A 22,529-nucleotide genomic window follows, 5' to 3' on the forward strand; every position below is an offset into this window, starting at 1 on the left:
TGGGCATTTTGATCACAATAGCCGTACATCAACCCGATATCGACCTTTTCCGGAATTGGTAAACGGTCCATTTTAACACACGTTGCAAGGGCTGTGGGTGGACGAATCCCATGTCACCTTATCATGACCGACATGTGCTCAATTGGAGACAAGTCATATCACGAAGCAAATACCGTCCGCACTGACGGAATGTTACGTGATACCACGTACTTATACGTTTGTGACTATTACAGCGCCATCTATCACAAAGCGGAAAAAGTGGTCCAACTAAAACATTCATATTTCTTTACGTACTACATGAATGTGTAATAAAAAATGGGGGTTCCTATTTTTTTAAAAAAAGCAGGTGATATCCGTTTGACCTAAGGCAGCGCCATCTAGCGGGCCAACCATAGCGCCATCGGTTTCCTCCTTCAAGCTAGACGAGTTTCGTTCTTTGTAGTTTTTTCATTTTGCGCTTATTTCGTGAGATATTTGGTTCGGTCACTATCAATGGACCACCCTGCATATGAACTTAAGTATTTTATGGGAAAGACTATATTGCATTACATCTGACAGAGTGAAAATCAATATTAATGTAAGATTGAATGTGTAAGTGAAAGTGAATGACTTTGCAGTCATTACAAGTGCATACTGTTTCGATCCCACACACAAGTGTGGTGTTCAAGTGTCCACAAATGGTGGCTTCAGTGACCTGTAAGTGCACATTTCTGAAACCACTTGCTTGATGCCATATTGCAAGTGCCCAAGTATAGACGATAGTTAGAGACCCACAGTAACTGGTGTAAGTACGTACACCAATAGTGGTGGTTATCACACTGATAAGAGCGAATTTGTGGTTATGACAATGCGAGTGACAGATCACTGTAGTAAAATGAGGATAATGATTGCTGTAACAAGTGAACTTCTTTTATTTTTTACCTTTTGGTTTTAAAATCTGAATAATGTCCTCTTATTCTTTTAAAGCTGTTTATCTGAAAATAGTTGTATGTTCTCCTAAAACATGTTAGTTTTAATCTTAAACACCTTAGCTAATAGTGCTGTTGAGCACAGCTGCATCTCTTTTTGAAATGAAACTATATTTGTGCATCATTAAGCTATCACATACTTACCAAGGATATATGTGAACAGATCACAGTAATTATAGAATGACCCAACTCGAATTTCCAAACTTGGGCCAGGCTTCTCAGTGATTTTATAAATATGCCTATAATATAACTCTTTGTAGAGAGTTAGAAATACCTGTAATAAATTAAGGAAAAGAGAAAAGCCATTAATTATTAGCGACACTTGTGGTGAAATAACACACTGTTAAAATATTCCTCATGCACATAACAATTTAATATATACTCACAGGATCTTGTCCAACTACACGAACCACCATTTCTTCTGAAGGCCAAGGAGCTTTCCCATAAGCGTCTTCCATTGTTTTTGGGAAACTGTAACATCATATAATCTTAATGCCGTGAAGGACCAGAAATAATATTAGCCATGTCCTACATGTGGGACTGAATTTGCTACTGTGTTTATAAAACATGTGATACATTGCCGGAAAACAAAAGTCCGAACACATCCATTGGGAGTTTTCAAATTCATTTACAATTTATTGTAGAAACAATGCATATCAAGTACAAGGAAAGATTACACTAACAGAACAATATCTTGAGCTGGTCTGAGGTAACAGTTGTGTATATTCGTATGCAATGTAGCCTTCACAGGTAGAAATGCAGGCATAGACTCTAGCATGCAGTTGAATGTAAAGGTGAGGAATACTGCCTCGGAATACTTTATCGCACACCTGCTAGATATGTTTATGTAGCTCTGCAAGGGTTGTGGGTGGACGAATCCCATGTCACCTTATCATGACTGACATGTGCTCGATTGGAGACAAGTCTGGTCATATGCTGCCCAGGTGCGCTGATGCATGTCTTGCGGAGCACACTGAGTTATATGGGGTGAGTGTTATCCTGTTGGAACAGTACAATACCTTCTTTCTGCAAGGGTGGCTGAAGAACTGATCAAACAACATTCTGCACATATTGAGCAATGGTCAGCATTCCCTCCACAAACAGCAAAAGTGAATAAGAGTTGTAACTTATAGCACCCCAGGCCACATGTCTGGGGTGAGACCAGTATCTCTTGGATGAATGCATTGGTTAACACAGTGCTCACCAAGTCTATGTTGTATGTGTGAATGACCATCACTTGCACGCACACAGCATTTGCTTCCATCAATAAAGACTATAGTGCACCACTCCATCCTCCAGTTGATTGTCTGACAGCAGCAGTCCATGCTGTGGTGTGGGTGGAAAACAGGGTAGATGTGTGTATGAACGCAGTCCCACTGCTTACAACCAGTTTGCAACAGTTCATGTTGACACTTGTGCACTCACATTTGCTCTTAACTGAGTTGAGGAAGCTGTATGATCTCTCTTACAATACAACTGTATTGGCAGGAATCTATGCTGTGTGGGTATCCAGAACCTCACCTGTCAGTGTGAGAATGCTCACACATCCATTACTGAAGCATCACTCCACAGCTGATGTGACACCTCGAAATTTGCAGCAATACTCTGAATTGATCCCGCCACTGGAAAGACCATAATACAATCCCTCTAAAAGTTATTCAGTTGGCGGTGCACCACATTGAGCCTTATGGGCACTGGAATAACCTACTAGCAGTATGAACATATAGCACTCTGGTAGCTATTGCTTTACGCCATCTGCTGGCATATTATGATGAAAACATTATCAGCACATCTACCATCTCCCAGGAGGCATGTTCTGTCATCAGATCAAAATGAACATTGTCTTCCATGGTGCTCCGGATTTTCTTTCTGGCAACGAGTTGCTGGACACTAAGCCTCAGAAGTCAGTTAACACATATTATGAAACAAGTAAAAAGTTGAGAATGGAACTTTGATTTTGTTGGATTACATATAATCCTGTTATTTTATGAATAACACAGTATTTGGAGATATAAGTGATAGCTGTATTTGCCAGTAAAATTCTTTTGAAACATTAATGGCCATAATCAGATCTAAAAGGAAACTTAAGGAAAAGCTACTCTAGGATTTTATGTACAACATATGAAATATACACTCCTGGAAATTGAAATAAGAACACCGTGAATTCATTGTCCCAGGAAGGGGAAACTTTATTGACACATTCCTGGGGTCAGATACATCACATGATCACACTGACAGAACCACAGGCACATAGACACAGGCAACAAAGCATGCACAGTGTCGGCACTAGTACAGTGTATATCCACCTTTCGCAACAATGCAGGCTGCTATTCTCCCATGGAGACGATCGTAGAGATGCTGGATGTAGTCCTGTGGAACGGCTTGCCATGCCATTTCCACCTGGCGCCTCAGTTGGACCAGCGTTCGTGCTGGACGTGCAGACCGCGTGAGACGACGCTTCATCCAGTCCCAAACATGCTCAATGGGGGACAGATCCGGAGATCTTGCTGGCCAGGGAAGTTGACTTACACCTTCTAGAGCACGTTGGGTGGCACGGGATACATGCGGACGTGCATTGTCCTGTTGGAACAGCAAGTTCCGTTGCCAGTCTAGGAATGGTAGAACGATGGGTTCGATGACAGTTTGGATGTACCGTGCACTATTCAGTGTCCCCTCGACGATCACCAGTGGTGTACGGCCAGTGTAGGAGATCGCTCCCCACACCATGATGCCGGGTGTTGGCCCTGTTTGCCTCGGTCGTATGCAGTCCTGATTGTGGCGCTCACCTGCACGGCGCCAAACACGCATACGACCATCATTGGCACCAAGGCAGAAGCGACTCTCATCTCTGAAGACGACACGTCTCCATTCGTCCCTCCATTCACGCCTGTCGCGACACCACTGGAGGCGGGCTGCACGATGTTGGGGTGTGAGCGGAAGACGGCCTATCGGTGTGCGGGACCGTAGCCCAGCTTCATGGAGACGGTTGCGAATGGTCCTCGCCGATACCCCAGGAGCAACAGTGTCCCTAATTTGCTGGGAAGTGGCGGTGCGGTCCCCTACGGCACTGCATAGGATCCTACGGTCTTGGCGTGCATCCGTGCGTCGCTGCGGTCCAGTCCCAGGTCGACGAGCACGTGCACCTTCCGCCGACCACTGGCGACAACATCGATGTACTGTGGAGACCTCACGCCCCACGTGTTGAGCAATTCGGCGGTACGTCCACCCGGCCTCCCGCATGCCCACTATACGCCCTCGCTCTAATCCGTCAACTGCACATACGGTTCACGTCCACGCTGTCGCGGCATGCTACCAGTGTTAAAGACTGCGATGGAGCTCCGTATGCCACGGCAAACTGGCTGACACTGACGGCGGCGGTGCACAAATGCTGCGCAGCTAGCGCCATTCGACGGCCAACACCGCGGTTCCTGGTGTGTCCGCTGTGCCGTGCGTGTGATCATTGCTTGTACAGCCCTCTCGCAGTGTCCGGAGCAAGTATGGTGGGTCTGACACACCGGTGTCAATGTGTTCTTTTTTCCATTTCCAGGAGTGTATTTTGTATTCTTTCAACACAGAATTCTCATACCAATACACAGCAGGCCAAGAATTGTAACTAAATTATAATATTCCACTAATCTTTCTGTACTACATCTGAGAAAAAGACATTCACTAGCATCATCTAGTTTTATGAAATTAATGTACCTTATGTATTTGCAAGACACACAAAAATTTCTTGAAGAAATTATTTTACAATACTGGACTTACATAAAGTAATTTTACAACACATGACATAATGTAATTTTATTCATCACACCCTACCCATTTCTAGATTGTATTAGTGAATGTCTGTATTTTATCATCCCCACTATACACGGTGTGTAAATGATAACTGTTTACAACATACCACAGTGATGCAGACATTTGCTGTAAATTGCATTTGCTTTGTACTGTGAAGTTTACTTACATTTATTTGCACTTAGCCATTGAGGACCTTTTTTTGTGTTATATCACAAGCAGTGTTGCAGACTTCATTATTTGACAAGTCACTAAGATAAGTAAACCTTTTTAACTCATTTGTGTGTCTTTGTTACTAATTTGTTGGAGTGTTGTAGAACCTTCGTTCTCCTATCCTGTTACCTGAGTCAGGGGCATAGTTGTGTAATAGTGGCAGGGAGAAATTGTCTTAGCGAAGTACTGCACCAGAAGCCATTTCATGAACTCAACAACAGTGGCAACTCAGGCTCCAAAGCAGTAGCGACAAGGCCTTTACAAACCTGGCAATGGAGGTTTACAAAACTTACAATATCTGTTCTTTACTTTCAAGAAAGGAGACGTGGTTAGAATTCCTTAAGAACATGTTGCAATTTCTTTCTGCATCTGCTGAATCCAATTACAAGGCCAAATACGTATCAAATGCCGCATGACACATTAAAATGCTACACATTTTTAACTTGTTGCACAATAAACAAAACAATCATTACATTTTAATATTCATTGTTTTACATTTTTACTCATTTATGTATTTCCCAATCCCTTCAACAGTCATAATATAAGCTATCAATTTGCTCTATTTCATTCTGTTTACTTACTGAGTTTCATACAGAGACTGCAATTCAAACAACATTCTCTCATTGACACAGTCTGCAAAATACAGAAGAAACTCCCTGACGGTTTTGTCTATTTGTGGATACTGTTCATAGTCATACTCAGCAGGAGCCTCTGAAGTGTGAGGATCATAATCCAGTCCTCCATTTTGATAAGACTCATACGCCTGAAAAGAAGGCAAAGAATTCATATTAAACCACTGGTGAAAAAGTATCAGCGAAACCCATTATTTTACAGTATAAATAATATCTACATCACTCGTCCCTTTAACAGTGATAACACTATACAGGTTAAACATTCACTCAGTTTTAATGACTGATGTGGGGAAAAAGGGAGTCACAGGCCATTAAGCATTTGTCTCTAATGAGTAGAGAAAAAATAAGAAATATAATTAGAACAATGTTCCAACATTACCTCAATAAGCAACTGACACTCGCATAGTAGATTCGGTGACCAAGTAGTCAATGATGATAATTGCAAGCTCATTCCACTTTGAATTTATGGCTTTTTGGCTGGATGCCACATTTGACTGAATAACTGCTACAATTACACTGTATGTATATATAGTTACACCATTTTAATAGGGGGACACTTCCATTTTCCAGCTATAGGTTGGGAGAGTCCGTGGATTTAAACTTTTAGCAGAGATTGGGCAGGTTAAAAAGACTGAGCAGTTAATCAGAGAACCAACTCAGTATGCTACATCTTAACCTCCTTGTAAACATACAGATTCTACCTTTCTGATTCAGCTGACACAGAGGAGGGAATCAGTAGCTATAAGCTGAATACAGCATCACTGACTATAGGTATTACAGGGAATGTCGAGAACAGCAGGAAATCTATTTTGCTTAACAATATAATAACAAGAGTGTTGGAGCCCATGAATCTGATATCAATAAAGGTGGTAAGGTTTGCATGCTCCTACCACCAGTGGCATGTGAATCACAGTGTTTACACAGTGTGCAGCACTGCTCACCAGGAACACAATCCTCAGCACAAATAGGATCACACTGCACCAACCAACTTCTTCCCACTCAGAATAAATGTAACAACATGCATAGCAGAGGTTCACTTACATGTTGCTCTCTTCAGTACTCAGACTCAACAGTCCAGCTGTTATACATATATAACAAGCACTGTGATGGACTTTGACTTTCTGAGGCTCTCACCTACAGCTCATAATTAACCAGGCCTAGGCCTGGTTATGAGTATGGTACACCTATTCTATGTAACCAGTGTACCATGCATGTAATAAATGAGTCTGTACTATACGAGCAGACATCATCAAGTATTCAGCTCTTGGTACAAAGCTGTGGAGCACAAAAGGATAAAATTCAAAGGAACTGTGCATAATCTTAATTCTTGAAGTGCTGAGCAAAATTATGAGATTGCCACCTGACTTGACCAGAATGGCTACATAGTTTGGGTCTTGTTTTAAGTCAGAAGGCAGCTCGAAATTAGCTTTCAGTCACTCAGTCACAATACATGCACAAAAGTTGAAAGATGACACTGAGAAGGAATTCGGTCTTTTAAGATTGTTTCATGGTGAAAGATAATAACTATCACTGAAATAGTGAAATGGCAGACAGCGAGATATGTGATCACAGAATAGGAATCAAAGTCTTTCAGCAATGGAAAGGCATCTGGACAAGATGATATTATGTAAAAGAACTTGCTCCCCTTTTAGCAGCAGTGTACCAAACGACTAGGGAAAAAGTATAGGTCATTCTCAAGTTCAGGACATATGCACATAATTATAGGTCAGTATCATATACAAATACCTCTTGCAGAATTATGACCTTTTTAGAGAATGAAAATCACCATTTTAAAAATCAGCATGGAGATTACAAACAGAGATCTTCAGCAGCTAAGTACACATCATTTACCTATGTTATTTAGTATCAATAGAGAATGACACCCAGTTTAATGCCATGATTCTTGACTTTTTGTAAGTCATTCCATACCAGTTCGCATTGTCATTTTGTGAATGAAATACATTATTTAGTATAGGACCAGGTTTGTGGTTATATTCAGGACTTACTACACTGAAGTGCCAAATAAACTGGTATAGGCATGCGTATTCAAATACAGACATATATAGACAGGCCAAATACATTGCTGCAGTCAGCAAAGCCTATATAAGACAACAAGTGTCTGGCACAGTTATTGGATCAGTTACTGCTGCTACAACACCAGGTAAGCAAGATTTAAGTGAGTCTGAACATGGTGTTACAGTCGGTGCACAAGCGATGGGACACAGCATTTCTGAGGTAGTGATGAAGTATGGATTTTCCTGTACAACCATTTCAAGAGTGTACCGTGAATATAAGGAATCTGGTAAAACTTGAAATCTCTGATACTGCTGTGACCGGAAAAAGATCCTGCAAGAAAAGGACCAAATATGACTGAAGTGAATCGTTAAACATGACAGAAGTGCAATCCTTTCGCCAATTGCTGCCGATTTCAATGCTGGGTCATCCAAAGTGGCAGCATACAAACCATTCAACGAAACATCATTGATATGGGCTTTCAGAGGCTAAGGCCCACTCGTGTATCCTTGATGACAGCACGGCACAAAACTTTACGCCTAGCCTGGCCCGTCAACACCGACGTTGGACTGTTGATTATTGGAAACATGTTGCCTGGTCGGACGAGTCTCATTTCAAACTGTATGGAGTGGATGGACGTTTGTGGGTATGGAAACAACATTATGAATCCATGGGCCCTGCACGTCAGTAGAATGAAGGCTCTGTAATCGTATGGGGCATGTGCAGTTGGAGTGATTTGGGATCTCTGATATGTCTAGAAATATCTCTGACAGGTGACACGCATGTAAGCATCCTGTCTGATCACCTGCATCCATTCATGTCATTTGTGCATTCCGATGGACTGGGCAATTCCAGCAGGACAAAGCAACATCCTACATGTCCAGAATTGCTACAGAGTGGCTCCAGAAACACTCTTCAGAGTTTAAACACTTCCAATGGCCACCAAACTCTCCAGACATGAACATTATTGAGCATATCTGGGCTGCCTTGAAACGTGCTGTTCGTAAGAGATCTCCATCCCCTCGTACTCTTACAGATTTATGGACTGCCCTGCAGGATTCACGGTGTCAATTCCCTCCGGCACTACTTCAGACATTAGTCGAGTCCATGCCACGTCACGCTGCGGCACTTCTGCATGCTTCTGGGGGCCCTACACGATATTAGGCAGGTGTACCAGTTTCTTTGGCTCTTCAGTGTAGAAGACAAAGCTTAACATGTCGTCGTTAACAGAACACAATCAACAGATGTAAATGAATTTTGGGAGTATGTCAAGGAGGGTTATAGGGTCTTTACTGTTTACTATAATATTTAAGTGTTCTGGCAGATAACTGGATGAACAATGAGTTTTTTTTTGTGCATGTTATTGTCGTTTAGAGGACTACAACAGCAGAAGACTGTAGCAAAATGCAGAAAAACAGCAGATGATTGCCTACTGGTGCAATGACTGGCAGTAGACTTTTAGTGCAAATTAACATAATGTATTGCATGTAAATATGCGAAGAGACTGACTTATTTCATTATGCCATAGGTGGTAAATCAGTGAAAGCAGTAAATAACTGTAAAATACCTAAAATTAACTGTCTGGAGTGACCTAAAGAGGGATGACCACATAAAAAAATTGTAGGAAAAGCAGATGCTAGACTAAGATTCATTGGAGAAACTTAAGGAAATGTAATTCATCCACACGACCAGAAACACTCTACGAACTCCACTGACAGTCACTAGAAGAAAGGTGTTGTCCATCATGGAGATTTACTGTTGCAATTCTGACTGTGTACACCCCAAGGAAAGTCTGGCAATACCTTTTATTTTCTGCTGTGGCAGAAATACCTAAGTACAGTGCTTAATGCATCAACATTAACTTTCTCTAACATGCTCAAAATACAGAAAACTGTAAATTAATGCCAATGAGTAGGAAAAGCAATCCCGTAATGTTCAAATACAGCATCAGTGGTGTACTGCTTCACACAGTCATGTCGATTAAATATACAGGCGTTGTTGTTGTTGTTGTCTTCAGTCCTGAGACTGGTTTGATGCAGCTCTCCATGCTACTCTATCCTGTGCAAGCTTCTTCATCTCCCAGTACCTACTGCAACCTACATCCTTCTGAATCTCCATAGTGTATTCATCTCTTGGTCTCCCTCTACGATTTTTACCCTCCATGCTGCCCTCCAATACTAAATTTGTGATCCCTTGATGCCTCAAAACATGTCCTACCAACCGATCCCTTCTTCTAGTCAAGTTGTGCCACAAACTTCTCTTCTCCCCAATCCTATTCAATACCTCCTCATTAGTTACATGATCTACCCACCTTATCTTCAGCATTCTTCTGTAGCACCACATTTTGAAAGCTTCTATTCTCTTCTTGTCCAAACTATTTATCGTCCATGTTTCACTTCCATACATGGCTACACTCCATACAAATACTTTCAGAAATGACTTCCTGACACTTAAATCTATACTCGATGTTAACAAATTTCTCTTCTTCAGAAACGATTTCCTTGCCATTGCCAGTCTACATTTTATATCCTCTCTACTTCGACCATCATCAGTTATTTTACTCCCTAAATAGCAAAACTCCTTTACTACTTTAAGTGTCTCATTTCCTAATCTAATCCCCTCAGCATCACCCGATTTAATTTGACATTCCATTATCCTCGTTTTGCTTTTGTTGACGTTCATTTTATATCCTCCTTTCAAGACACTGTCCATTCCATTCAACTGCTCTTCCAAGTCCTTTGCTGTCTCTGACAGAATTACAATGTCATCGGCAAACCTCAAAGTTATTACTTCTTCTCCATGAATTTTAATACCTACTCCAAATTTTTCTTTTGTTTCCTTTACTGCTTGCTCAATATACAGATTGAATAACATCGGGGAGAGGCTACAACCCTGTCTCACTCCTTTCCCAACCACTGCTTCCCTTTCATGCCCCTCGACTCTTATAACTGCCATCTGATTTCTGTACAAATTGTAAATAGCCTTTCGCTCCCTGTATTTTATACCTGCCACCTTCAGAATTTGAAAGAGAGTATTACAGTTAACATTGTCAAAAGCTTTCTCTAAGTCTACAAATACAGGCGTAATAACGTAAAACCAAATGAAGTGGAACGAGCACACAAGGACGGTAGTAAAAAAGCCAAATTATTGACTTTGTTTCATTGGGAGAATTATATGAAAGTGCAGTTCATCTGTAAAGTAGACTGCATATAGAACACTAATGTGACACATTCTTGAGTACTGCTCCAATGTTTGAGATCCTTGCCAGGTCAGATTAAAGGAATTCAGAGGCAGGCTGCTAGATATGTAACCAGCAGGTTCAATCAACACCAGAGTATCATGGAGCTCCTTTATGAACTCAAGTGTAAATCCCAGAAAGGACAACAATATTATTTTCACATAAGGACCATGAAGATAATAAGAGAAGAAAAATATGGATTCGTATGGTGGTTTTTGGGGCACATGTGCAGAAGTGGATACAAGGTGTTGAATTGTTATCAAATTGAATATTTGTTGAAGAATTTTGACTTGAAGGACAAATATACAAATACATGTAATAAATAATTTAAAATTGCGTTTCCACTTTCTGTTTCTGCCCAACCTTGGTGTTTCTGTTATACTACAGGATTCTGGATGCAAGCAACATAAATAGAAATGGAAACATCCACTTACAAGTTATTACAGATCTCCAGCTATGCTTCTAATCCTTCTGTTGTAACAACCAGGGTTCACAATTATAAACATTCACTTTGCCAACTCAAAACCAAGTTATTACCTTCCAACCTAACGTAAACATTGCACTGCACTATAGATCAGCATCACCACAGTGAAGGAAACACTATCCACAAAATGTTATTAGTCCAGATGTTAGCAGAGTAAACATAGCTGGTGAAAAACTATTCATTGGGTACCAAGTATCTTGCTGCCTCAAACCTTAACAAATGCACTGCAAACATTTGATCTATACCACGAACAAGCACAGAATGTGGATGGTTCCTTCCAAAATTTAGAACATGAATGGAACAGGAAATAGTGTTACTTGGACAAGAAATACCCTCCATCATTCACTATTAGGTGGCTTGCACACTACAGCTGTAGAAAACCAAGTTCTCTTGTAATTAGTTCCTCTACAGTAAATATTCACTGGCTGAAAGATGTCCTTGCTCTTATTTTTGTTTACTTTTGCAAACAACAAGCAAAGTTCTGCATTTTACAATATCCCTGTTCCTAGAAGATCACCCTCATTTGTGTATGCAAACATGACAGCTCTAGGGAACAATGTAATCTATCAGTATGTTCTCTGAACAAGGATATTACATGTTACATATATCATGTCTCCAATATTATTGTTTCTATGTGTCAGTTGGCAATCTCTCATGTCTTTTGCTTTCAGTATATCATTTAGTTGATCTTTGTGGTACAGCAGTCCTATGATTTTGTGGTGGTTCATATTTAATCTGTCACATATGTTGGTTTTGTGTATAAAAGTACAGCTGTCCTCAATGTGAAAGTATATTTGAATTCTGCAGTGCTTTATTGGTGCTACTGGAGGTGGTAAGCTCTTGCCTTCCTTCCATCTTTGAATAGCCCTATCCAGCCAGATATATGGGCACCTACAGTTTCACAGACTCCAAGTTATGGTACAAAATGAAAATTTTAAATTAAGGTGAAACATGTAATATGTGAAAGGAAAAAATTCTAGTAGTGACTAGGGATTGAATTCAGGATCTTTGGATTTGTAGTCTGACACTTATCCAACAAGCCCCACTAATTACTGCTGTTACTGAGCTCATTTTTGGCACTAATGTCACTCAGCATGCAGTTCCCCTTCCTCTGGAACACACTCAAGGAAAGAGGACAATTTGGTTATCATATTTCAAGAGACACAATTTCTCTGGAGGGGCTGTGTGGTTATAAAATCTGAGTTTTTGAGTTTACATAGGGTCACTGGTGAAAAGATGAGCTGTACTGAATGTTGTCATTAAGTGAACCTAACATCTACATGGTTTGGACAAAAATATGGAAACACCATGAGAAATGCTTGTTTGAAAATAAACGACGATGATAGCCAAGCCTGCAGGTTTCACTGTTGTGTCTGACCATGAACAGCACCTGTGCATACTCCTCAATACATTGCAAGTGTCAGTCGTCACCAGAACAGTGTTCGTTGCAGTTGTGAGTACATTATGTCGAAACTAAGTGGATTCAATCATGGAAAAATTGTTGGTGCTTGTATGGTGGGTGCTACTATAATCAAGAGAGCCTAAGCATTTGGTGTTTCAAAGACACCACACCAAAAGTTTGTGCAGCATACACTGAAAGTGGAAAAGTATCATCCACTAAGTAACAACTCAGACAAAACTGGCAGGCAGCCACTGACGAGGATTGTGATGAAAAATAAAGCAAAGACACCTGTGAAAGTCACTACAGTACTGAATGTTGCACCAGTGAACCCTGTTGGCACCAAAACAACAAAAAGGGAGCTCCATATGCAGGAAATTACAGGGCGAGCTGGAATTCCAAAACAACTCATCAGTGATATAAGTGCCTTTAACAGGAAAATTTGGTGTCAAAGATATAAAACCTGTACTATGGGGCAATGGAAGAAAGTCATTTGGTCAGATGAGTCTTGTTTCACACTGTTTTCAACTTCCGGTCAAGTTCACACTTCAGGAGCAAAACACAGCGAGAGTTTAACAATGATTTGGGCAGCAATATTATGGTATTCAGTTGGTCCGATGGCTGCTCTGCCAGATTGTGTTACTGCCAAGGGTTATGTGAACATTCTGGCTGGCCAGGTCCATCACATGTTATGTTTGTGCCCCAAAGGTGATGCTGCATTCAAAGATGACAGGATCCCTGTTCACACTGCTTGCACATCCAAGACTAGCTTTGTAGGCATCTGGCACCTGGATGAATTGTCACATCTCCCCTGACAACCACAGTTCCAAGATTTCAATATTATTGAGGCTTTTTGATCTATTTTGAAGAGAACAGTGCATGATCGCTATATACCTCCATCATCATTATCTGAACTTACCACTATTTTTCAGGAAGAGTGGTATAAGATTCTAAGATTCCCTTGTAAAGCGTACTGGACCTGTACTCATCCACTCCGACATGCCTGGAAGCTGTATTTAATGCCAACAGGTGTCTTACACCGTATTAGGTGTTGTGATGTGTAGTGATTTTGGTGCTTCCATATTTTTGTGCAACCTCTGTTGGTCCAATCGTTGAACTAATGATCCATTTAAGTGAAGCTGGCAGTGTGATTGTATTTAACAATTGGTTAAGAAGGTTACACACTTCGAGAAGTACTTATTTAATTTTGAGAAAATTCTTCATTTGTATTCAGGGCAGAGTGTCTGGTTTTGCATGTCTGTGTTGGTTAATTTTCCTCTTTGTAGGGAAGATTGTAGTGCTGCAGTTAGTACAAGGGGAAAAGTGGGGGGGGGGGGGGGGGGGGGGGGGGTCGGTCGAGTTACTATTAAAGTTGATTAACCTGGTTTGGAGGAGGTTAAATTTAATTTCCTAGGGATTTGCCTGTGGCTGATGGTTGATAATTTGCGTAAAGCTGAATCAGTATTAAAAGTCATGAGAAAAGGAATGCCAGCCTGTGATAAGCTATTATTAAATAAAACATGTAGGGGAGGAGTATTATCGGGTCGACAAAAGCGTCCGATCCAACGCGTCGGCTTTGACCCGTGACGTAAGGGTGTTGTGTGTGACGTCATGACGGCGCGGAGTTTGGTTTGAGTGTGGCTGTCTCCAGTTCCGTTTTATCTTATTTTATTTACTTTTCTGATCTGTTCGTTCTATCTCTTAAGATTTTTTTAAATTTAAAAACACTTATTATTTATTTTAATTATCTGTTTCCTCGAGTTTCTGTTTTAGTTTATTATATTTATCTTTGATCTGTTCGTTCTATCCCGTGAGATTTTTTTTTTTAAAGAGAAAAAACACTAATCAGCTACTGAAGCATCTTTATCTTCTATGGGTTGCAGGGGTTACGACCCCTGGGGAGGTGGGTCGGTATTCATGCATGGCTGTCTTCACTTACACGTTGTAGGTACGCAAGGCGTCTAAATTTGTTTATATTTAGTTTGCCCCCACCCAAAACACCCCATTTCCCGCGCTTGTCCCGTTAGTGTCATTAGGCTTCTTGTGGAAAGTGTGTGTGTTTGTTTTTGTTTCCGCCATATTTGTGACGTCATGGGTCAAAGCAGACGGATGGGATCGGACGCTTCCGTATTTCCGTATTATCCATTCACTTATGAAAGAGAGGGAGGGAGAGAGGGTTTCATCGTGTGGAATTTAAAAATAGCAAGCTGTAGCATGACCTAAATGTGGATCAGATCAACATGAACGTGGTGAGTACATTGATGGGGGGAGGGGGGGGGGATGTTGTGTATGCTGCATTATCCACGGCGGGTGCAATATGGCTACAGCAGCAACACCTGTGCCTTTCAAGACAATATCTACTCACATATTTCCAGTTCAAGTGTATTACTGAGTCTCCCTTGCAGTATTTTAACAGCTTCGTCACTTTTCCATGCACTTTTGCTTCTGGTTTCAGTCTTTCTGTTTTGTAATATAAAACAATCACCACAGAGAAGTACAAATAAAAAATCACAATAATTACATATCCAGCAACAACTGTTGTCCCAATCTGACTTTCGTACCCGGGACTTCAATCAGTGATACGAAAATGGTGAGTAAGACAGAAGGCACAACAATGTTCATTCTCTTCTTCTAGCTATAATATCTTAACGTAAAAAAACTATCTGTCGTCACATTGTTAACCCGACCAGGGTATACTGGACATACTGGAGTTGGTAAGCACTTGCTTCTTCTGACTATTAAACTAATTTACGGATGACGACGGTGATGATTATGTGTTCAAAGAGATTAAACTGCTAGGTTGTCAGTCCCTCCTTTTCAAGAGAGAAACATGTAAAAAGAGAAAAAGTGGGGACTTGGCTGCTCCAACTATATAACCAAGTAAAAGAGTTTGAAAAAGGATGTGGCAGAAGTTTTAACACAATATGTAAAATAAAACAGAAAAATAATCCAAGCAGCACCACACACAAGAGGGTCTAAAGGCACAAAAAGGTGAGGGAGGATGACAAGTACACAAACTGCAGTCACACGGAGTGGGGGTACCCACTGCATAAGGAGACTCGCCTGCCCCACATCTACCCCTAACACTGGAAGTGGGGGATTATTATAGTTTAGTGCAAAAACTGCTCTCCCTCAGGAAATGCAACACTTTGGTAGTGGCCGCCTCATCATCCACAAGCATCTGAGGTAGTGAGGTAGGCAAGCTGAGAGTGTGCTGCGGGTCGGCCATCAGGACGTATTCACCAAGAACATGCGTTACTGACAATGGACTATCACAGCTGCAATGAGGAGGACCCTCCCAACACAGAAGGAACTCGCAGGTGAGTCTAGTGTGGCTGATGCACAGTCAGCCCGTCACAACAGCATCTTTCCAAAAGGCCTGGAAAGATGGATGCCACACCTTTGTGGACCCCTTAATCGCTCTTAACTTGTATTGGGCCGTAGCAGCCTGCCATTCCAATTCTCAGAGCCTTACAAAATTGGATCAAAGTTGAAATCTAAGTCTGCGTCCGGTATTCTGACATCAAGATGGTCTCCTGAATTTGCATCTTTAGCTAGATGATCGACAAATTCATCTCCTGGAATTCCCATGTGGCTCAGTGTCCAGATGAAGGTCACTGTCTTTCCACAGCTGTAGAGGTCCTGGACGTTGGCGACCAACAGATTTTTGGGATAGCACAGGCCTTTCAAGCAACTCATGGAATTCATGAATTTGACATACTGTAAAGCTTGAATGGCAACCAACTCTGCAGTGTATACACTGCAGGCACTCGACAGAGTGAGCTTCTCATGTCCCCTTGCATGAGTAAAAGAGTAAAACCCTATCGTTGACTTTTGAACTGTCCGTGTAGATTCATACCGAATTAGAATAACTGTAGAGGATCGAACAAAACAGGTAGGAGAACAGTAGGATCAGCATCTTTCTTGGGGGCACAACAGAGGTCCAACTGTATCACTGGACAGGGAGTGAGTGTGTGTGTGTGTGGAGGGGGGGGGCGGGGGGGGGGAGGAGGAGGAGGAGGAGGAGGAGGTTGCCGAGGGAGAGCCCTAGAAACAAAGAGGTTGTTGGAGGTCCTTCAGTAGAGTATGGAGTTGGATCCCAGCTGGTCTACCCAGTTCTGGGTGGTGTGCTAACAGTCTAAAGCAGAGTTCTGTGGAATGGGTGAGTAGGTATCTGACAGACTGTGACTGCATAATTAGCCAGAAGCTGTCGTTGTCTAACTCGCAGTGATGGGACACTGGCTTCCACCAGGAGGCTGTCAATAGGATCAGTCAGGAGGCCCCTGTTGCCAATCGCATGCCAGTGTGGTGAACAGGGTCCAGCATACTTGGTAAGATCGGTGCTACCAACCCACAGGCAACACATCCATACTCTTAGTATGATAAAACCAGAGATTTGTACAATATAAGAAGAACTAACCAGACGACACCCCACAAGGAGTTACTAAGAAAATAAGAGAGCATTTAGCTTCAGCATACAAGTTATCTCGAGCTGGCAGGCATGTGACAGCCAAGTTAGGTCGTTGTCAAATAAAATACCTACAAATTGAAAAGTTCCGACGACTTCAAGTCACTGGTCACCAAGACATACACTCCTGGAAATTGAAATAAGAACACCGTGAATTCATTGTCCCAGGAAGGGGAAACTTTATTGACACATTCCTGGGGTCAGATACATCACATGATCACACTGACAGAACCACAGGCACATAGACACAGGCAACAGAGCATGCACAATGTCGGCACTAGTACAGTGTATATCCACCTTTCGCAGCAATGCAGGCTGCTATTCTCCCATGGAGACGATCGTAGAGATGCTGGATGTAGTCCTGTGGAACAGCTTGCCATGCCATTTCCACCTGGCGCCTCAGTTGGACCAGCGTTCGTGCTGGACGTGCAGACCGCGTGAGACGACGCTTCATCCAGTCCCAAACATGCTCAATGGGGGACAGATCCGGAGATCTTGCTGGCCAGGGTAGTTGACCTACACCTTCTAGAGCACGTTGAGTGGCACGAGATACATGCGGACGTGCATTGTCCTGTTGGAACAGCAAGTTCCCTTGCCGGTCTAGGAATGGTAGAACGATGGGTTCGATGACGGTTTGGATGTACCGTGCACTATTCAGTGTCCCCTCGACGATCACCAGTGGTGTACGGCCAGTGTAGGAGATCGCTCCCCACACCATGATGCCGGGTGTTGGCCCTGTGTGCCTCGGTCGTATGCAGTCCTGATGGTGGCGCTCACCTGCACGGCGCCAAACACGCATACGACCATCATTGGCACCAAGGCAGAAGCGACTCTCATCGCTGAAGACGACACGTCTCCATTCGTCCCTCCATTCGCGCCTGTCGCGACACCACTGGAGGCGGGCTGCACGATGTTGGGGCGTGAGCGGAAGACGGCCTAACGGTGTGCGGGACCGTAGCCCAGCTTCATGGAGACGGTTGCGAATGGTCCTCGCCGATACCCCAGGAGCAACAGTGTCCCTAATTTGCTGGGAAGTGGCGGTGCGGTCCCCTATGGCACTGCGTAGGATCCTACGGTCTTGGCGTGCATCCGTGCATCGCTGCGGTCCGGTCCCAGGTCGACGGGCACGTGCACCTTCCGCCGACCACTGGCGACAACATCAATGTACTGTGGAGACTTCACGCCCCACGTGTTGAGCAATTCGGCGGTACGTCCACCCGGCCTCCCGCATGCCCACTATACGCCCTCGCTCAAAGTCCGTCAACTGCACATACGGTTCACGTCCACGCTGCCGCGGCATGCTACCGGTGTTAAAGGCTGCGATGGAGCTCCGTATGCCACGGCAAACTGGCCGACATTGACGGCGGTGGTGCACAAATGCTGCGCAGCTAGCGCCATTCGACGGCCAACACCGCGGTTCCTGGTGTGTCCGCTGTGCCGTGCGTGTGATCATTGCTTGTACAGCCCTCTCGCAGAGTCTGGAGCAAGTATGGTGGGTCTGACACACCGGTGTCAATGTGTTCTTTTTTCCATTTCCAGGAGTGTATTTCTGGGTGCAGGTGTACAGACCAGTTGGTAAAAATGCACAACTCATGATTTCTAAGGAGAAAACTGATGGGCATCATGCAGGGCCCAGTCTTGTACTCTCCAGACAGCCCTGACGTTGGCACTCAGCAGTGCACAGTGATGCAGAGGCACAGTACAGGCAAAGATTATCCACATACAGTAACAGAGAGAGATTGTGGTGCCCACTGCATTTACATAATCATTGCTGGCAACAGCAAACAGAGTTATGGCTGTATATATTGTTTGCTTAGAGTTGAATCTATCCAGACCAGAAAAGTCTGATATAGAAATTCCGGATAAAAATTGGTAACAAAATTACACTGTCATTTATAGGTGACATGCAGTTTAAAGCAGTCTCCAAATCATGTTGCAACTAGACAATTTTTAAATTAAAATGACAGCTAGAGGTGAAAGAGGCAACAAGTGACCAAAAAAATCCATAGACCAATTGAAGATTGAAATCTGTTGATTTGTAATCACCTACTGATATCACCTATCTACACTGACCTATGACGACATCAAAATGACAGAGATAAACAACTCATAAAACACAATACGCATAAAATATGCACCATATCAAAAACTAGGGTTATCCTCCTGATTTCAAATTAATTGTCTTCCCCACATTCCAAACTAACCCAGACATTGTGTTTCACTACAAATCAGTCACAATACACATTAAAAAAAGTAATAAAGAATCAGAATCAATACTGTCAGTGTTCTGTTCTATCTTTGCTTGCATATGTTAAGACATCATATACCCTCAACATCACTATGTCACAGGTCATAGCCAAGTCCGATTGCGCTAGGTTCAACCAACCCTGCGTACTTCGATAACAAGATCACTATTAATGGTTTGTTTTTATTTCACCCGATAGATAGGCCTATGTTGTTTTACTTTCTTAGGTAGTCGCGTAATAAGAAAGGTTATTACACATTGTTTGAAATTTCTGATCACTGTGCTTACCAGTGCAATGATTCATCTTCAGGAAGGTTCCAATGGCAGAATACCAGAGACTAACATGCCACTGACATATCAAAATGCATAGTACTGTTGTCTCAATCAGAATACTGAATGATTAAGGTTTTTCAAACTGTTAAGTGTAGAGTATTAGGCACATGGCTCACTTAAACTCATTTTCAGTTCCACTTTGAAGATCTACCACAATACAAAATATGATACTGTTCTACAATTTCGGAACATGTCTGACACTCGCATAATTCTGGAGACCGAAAATCTCCTATGTAGGATTCAGCATAGGTTTCAAAAACAACAATTTTGGGTAACCATATTCTATATCCGGCGTGGTTTACAAACGTTGAAAACGCTTGCAGGATCTTTCTTTCTTTCTCCCTTAGAACTGCACGAGATTTGCTTCTACCTGCATTACAATCTTCGCTGCCATGTATATGTTATTTTTAACTGTTTAATATTTGGTTGCGGTATCTTAATTACAGTGCCAAACGTAAACACCCAGCATTCCAATAAGTGGCGACAGGTTAACACGAAATCGCTGTGTGTCATATTTTCACAGTAACTAGCTGAGATCGTGTCTATCAGGTCACTATTATTCTAATACTACACAGTAGTATTAAGTTTGTACTTCAACCATCAACATAACATTACATCCAACTGAGGGTGACTGGGCAACAAAAGTTGAAGATTTATAGTAATGCTTCCATAGTTTGAAAAGTGAATGTACCCATATTTTTAATATTCTCAGAATCGAACGGTAAAATTCTTACAGTATCCACATAAATACTGAAAATCTTTCTGTGCACTGTCACAGCAACATCAAATGATTGATCTAAATATAACAACAGCGGCAATAAATATGATAAACAACATAATAATGATTAATTGAAGCTGCGTATAATTCATTACAAACTACCAATGTGCGGATAATGAATGAAACTAAACATTCAATAACATACAGAAACAACCAAGAGCATACATCCATATGTGCATATCTCACGCAAACACGTGATTTTTATTTTCCCTTGCTTCAAAAAATAAAACATCTCAACTTTCACTTCGTCAAAAGATAGAAATTTACTAACCGGATCCACGTATTTTTCGTTGCCGTACATGTTCACGTGTTGTTACTGCACACTTACACAAATACACACCAAAACTGAAACCTATCTAAGAGGTTGTGCAAGAGGGCACCAGCAGATATGTCTGTGGGACTACCACGATGGCTAAGTTGACAAATGGCCAAAGATCTAGCGTGGGACGCTGCCTCGAAAATTTTGGAGTTATTTGATTATCTCATATAATCGATGACATATAAGCCGAATGAACTTAGTGGTAAGATATAATATATGGTACTGTTTTGTAGGATCACGAAAGAAGTGGTCGCAATGGACGTCGACGGAACGGAAGTCAACGTCACTGTGAAGTGGAGGTGTCTCTCGGCAGATTAAAACTGTGTGCCTGATGCAGACACGAACGCAATACCGTATCTTTCACGACCAACGCTCTACAGACTAAATTATACAGCCACACGACCCACTGTCCACCCTCACAGCATTACTTCCACCAAAACCTTCCTCATACTTTCACAACTTCACAGAACTTCTCCTGCATAACTTGCACGATTGATCCTCTTGGAAGAAAGGATATTACGAAGCAATTGCTAAGACACGACTTAAGAGGTAATTCCCAGAATGTATATTTCGCTTTATAGCGGGGTATGCACTGAAACTGCTAAGTCATTTATTAGGTTATTGACGCTTTTTTCCATGATGGCATATTGTGCTACAGATGCTGGACAACTCACGCACATTATTTTTATGCACAAATAGAATAGCACATAATGTAGATCACTAGAATGCATCTTCTAGTCACATACTAGTTGAACTGTACACAGTGCACTAAACATACATACAAATTAAATGATAAAATTATAAACTTTTAGGTCCACCAGGGAAACAGCAATATAAGGCGTACCTCAGGGCTCAAACCTTGGTCCCTTCCTTTACCTCATACATAGTAACGAAATTGTACAATCCATTAACTCCCTTATAAAAGCTATGCCAATGATGCCTGAATGTTATTCTAAGGTAGAGAATGTAACGAGCTGTAATCTTTTGCTACTAGTAGTGTAACACATGCAATGAAATTTCAGTACTCAAGGCTTCAAAATTATTGTCACCAAATTTTAATTACTGACATTTATGATGAGCTGTTGTTACTACACTGATGTAACTAATGCGTGTAAAATATTGGTAACTGAAACTGGGTGCTGTAAGATTCTGTGTCTGCACTCATGAAAATTTGCAGTGGATAAACCAAATTAATTCTGTATGTGATAAAGTCACTTGTGTCTTATATGCTCTTAGCCAGTTTGTAAAGATAGTTCTGAACTTAGCACCAAAAATAGTATCCTTTGGAACGATGTACAACTTTCTTCATTATGAAAATGAATTGTGGGGCTATGCAGCTGATGTCCACTGAAAAAGGATATTGCTGTTACAGAAAAGAGCAATAATACTTCTATATGGGATAGAACGTAGAGAATCACATCATGAAATTTTTTTGCAGTGTAAATACCTAACACATATTCTTTATACATTTTTAAACAATGGAAACTCCAGGTTGTAGAAATACTGAAAAGTACATAGGTCCAGTTTGTATGTTGTTTATACATTTTTAAATTAGTTACAATTTTTATGAGTCAACCAACAGATGTTATCAAGTGCAATGAAGTACATGATCATAACACAAGGCCAAAATATAATTACTTCTCG

The 22,529-nt window shown here is 41.7% G+C and overlaps 1 protein-coding gene across 1 annotated transcript in view; it reads right to left on the reverse strand.

Annotated features, from left to right (window-relative positions):
• The window catches only part of LOC124607048 (eukaryotic translation initiation factor 3 subunit L), a 64,801-nt gene extending 43,810 nt beyond the window's left edge, over positions 1-20,991 (reverse strand). Inside the window, exons 1-4 of the mRNA XM_047139224.1 lie at positions 20,838-20,991; positions 5,558-5,739; positions 1,355-1,439; positions 1,113-1,242 (exon numbers count right to left, since the gene is read on the reverse strand). Of these exons, the coding sequence (XP_046995180.1) occupies positions 1,113-1,242; positions 1,355-1,439; positions 5,558-5,739; positions 20,838-20,867 (427 nt within the window). The 5' untranslated portion in view covers positions 20,868-20,991. The remainder of the gene's footprint in view (positions 1-1,112; positions 1,243-1,354; positions 1,440-5,557; positions 5,740-20,837) is intronic.
• Positions 20,992-22,529: the final 1,538 nt, after the last annotated feature.

The sequence above is a fragment of the Schistocerca americana genome, chromosome 3 (genome assembly GCF_021461395.2).
Source record: "Schistocerca americana isolate TAMUIC-IGC-003095 chromosome 3, iqSchAmer2.1, whole genome shotgun sequence".
Classification (NCBI taxonomy): Eukaryota; Metazoa; Arthropoda; class Insecta; order Orthoptera; family Acrididae; genus Schistocerca; species Schistocerca americana.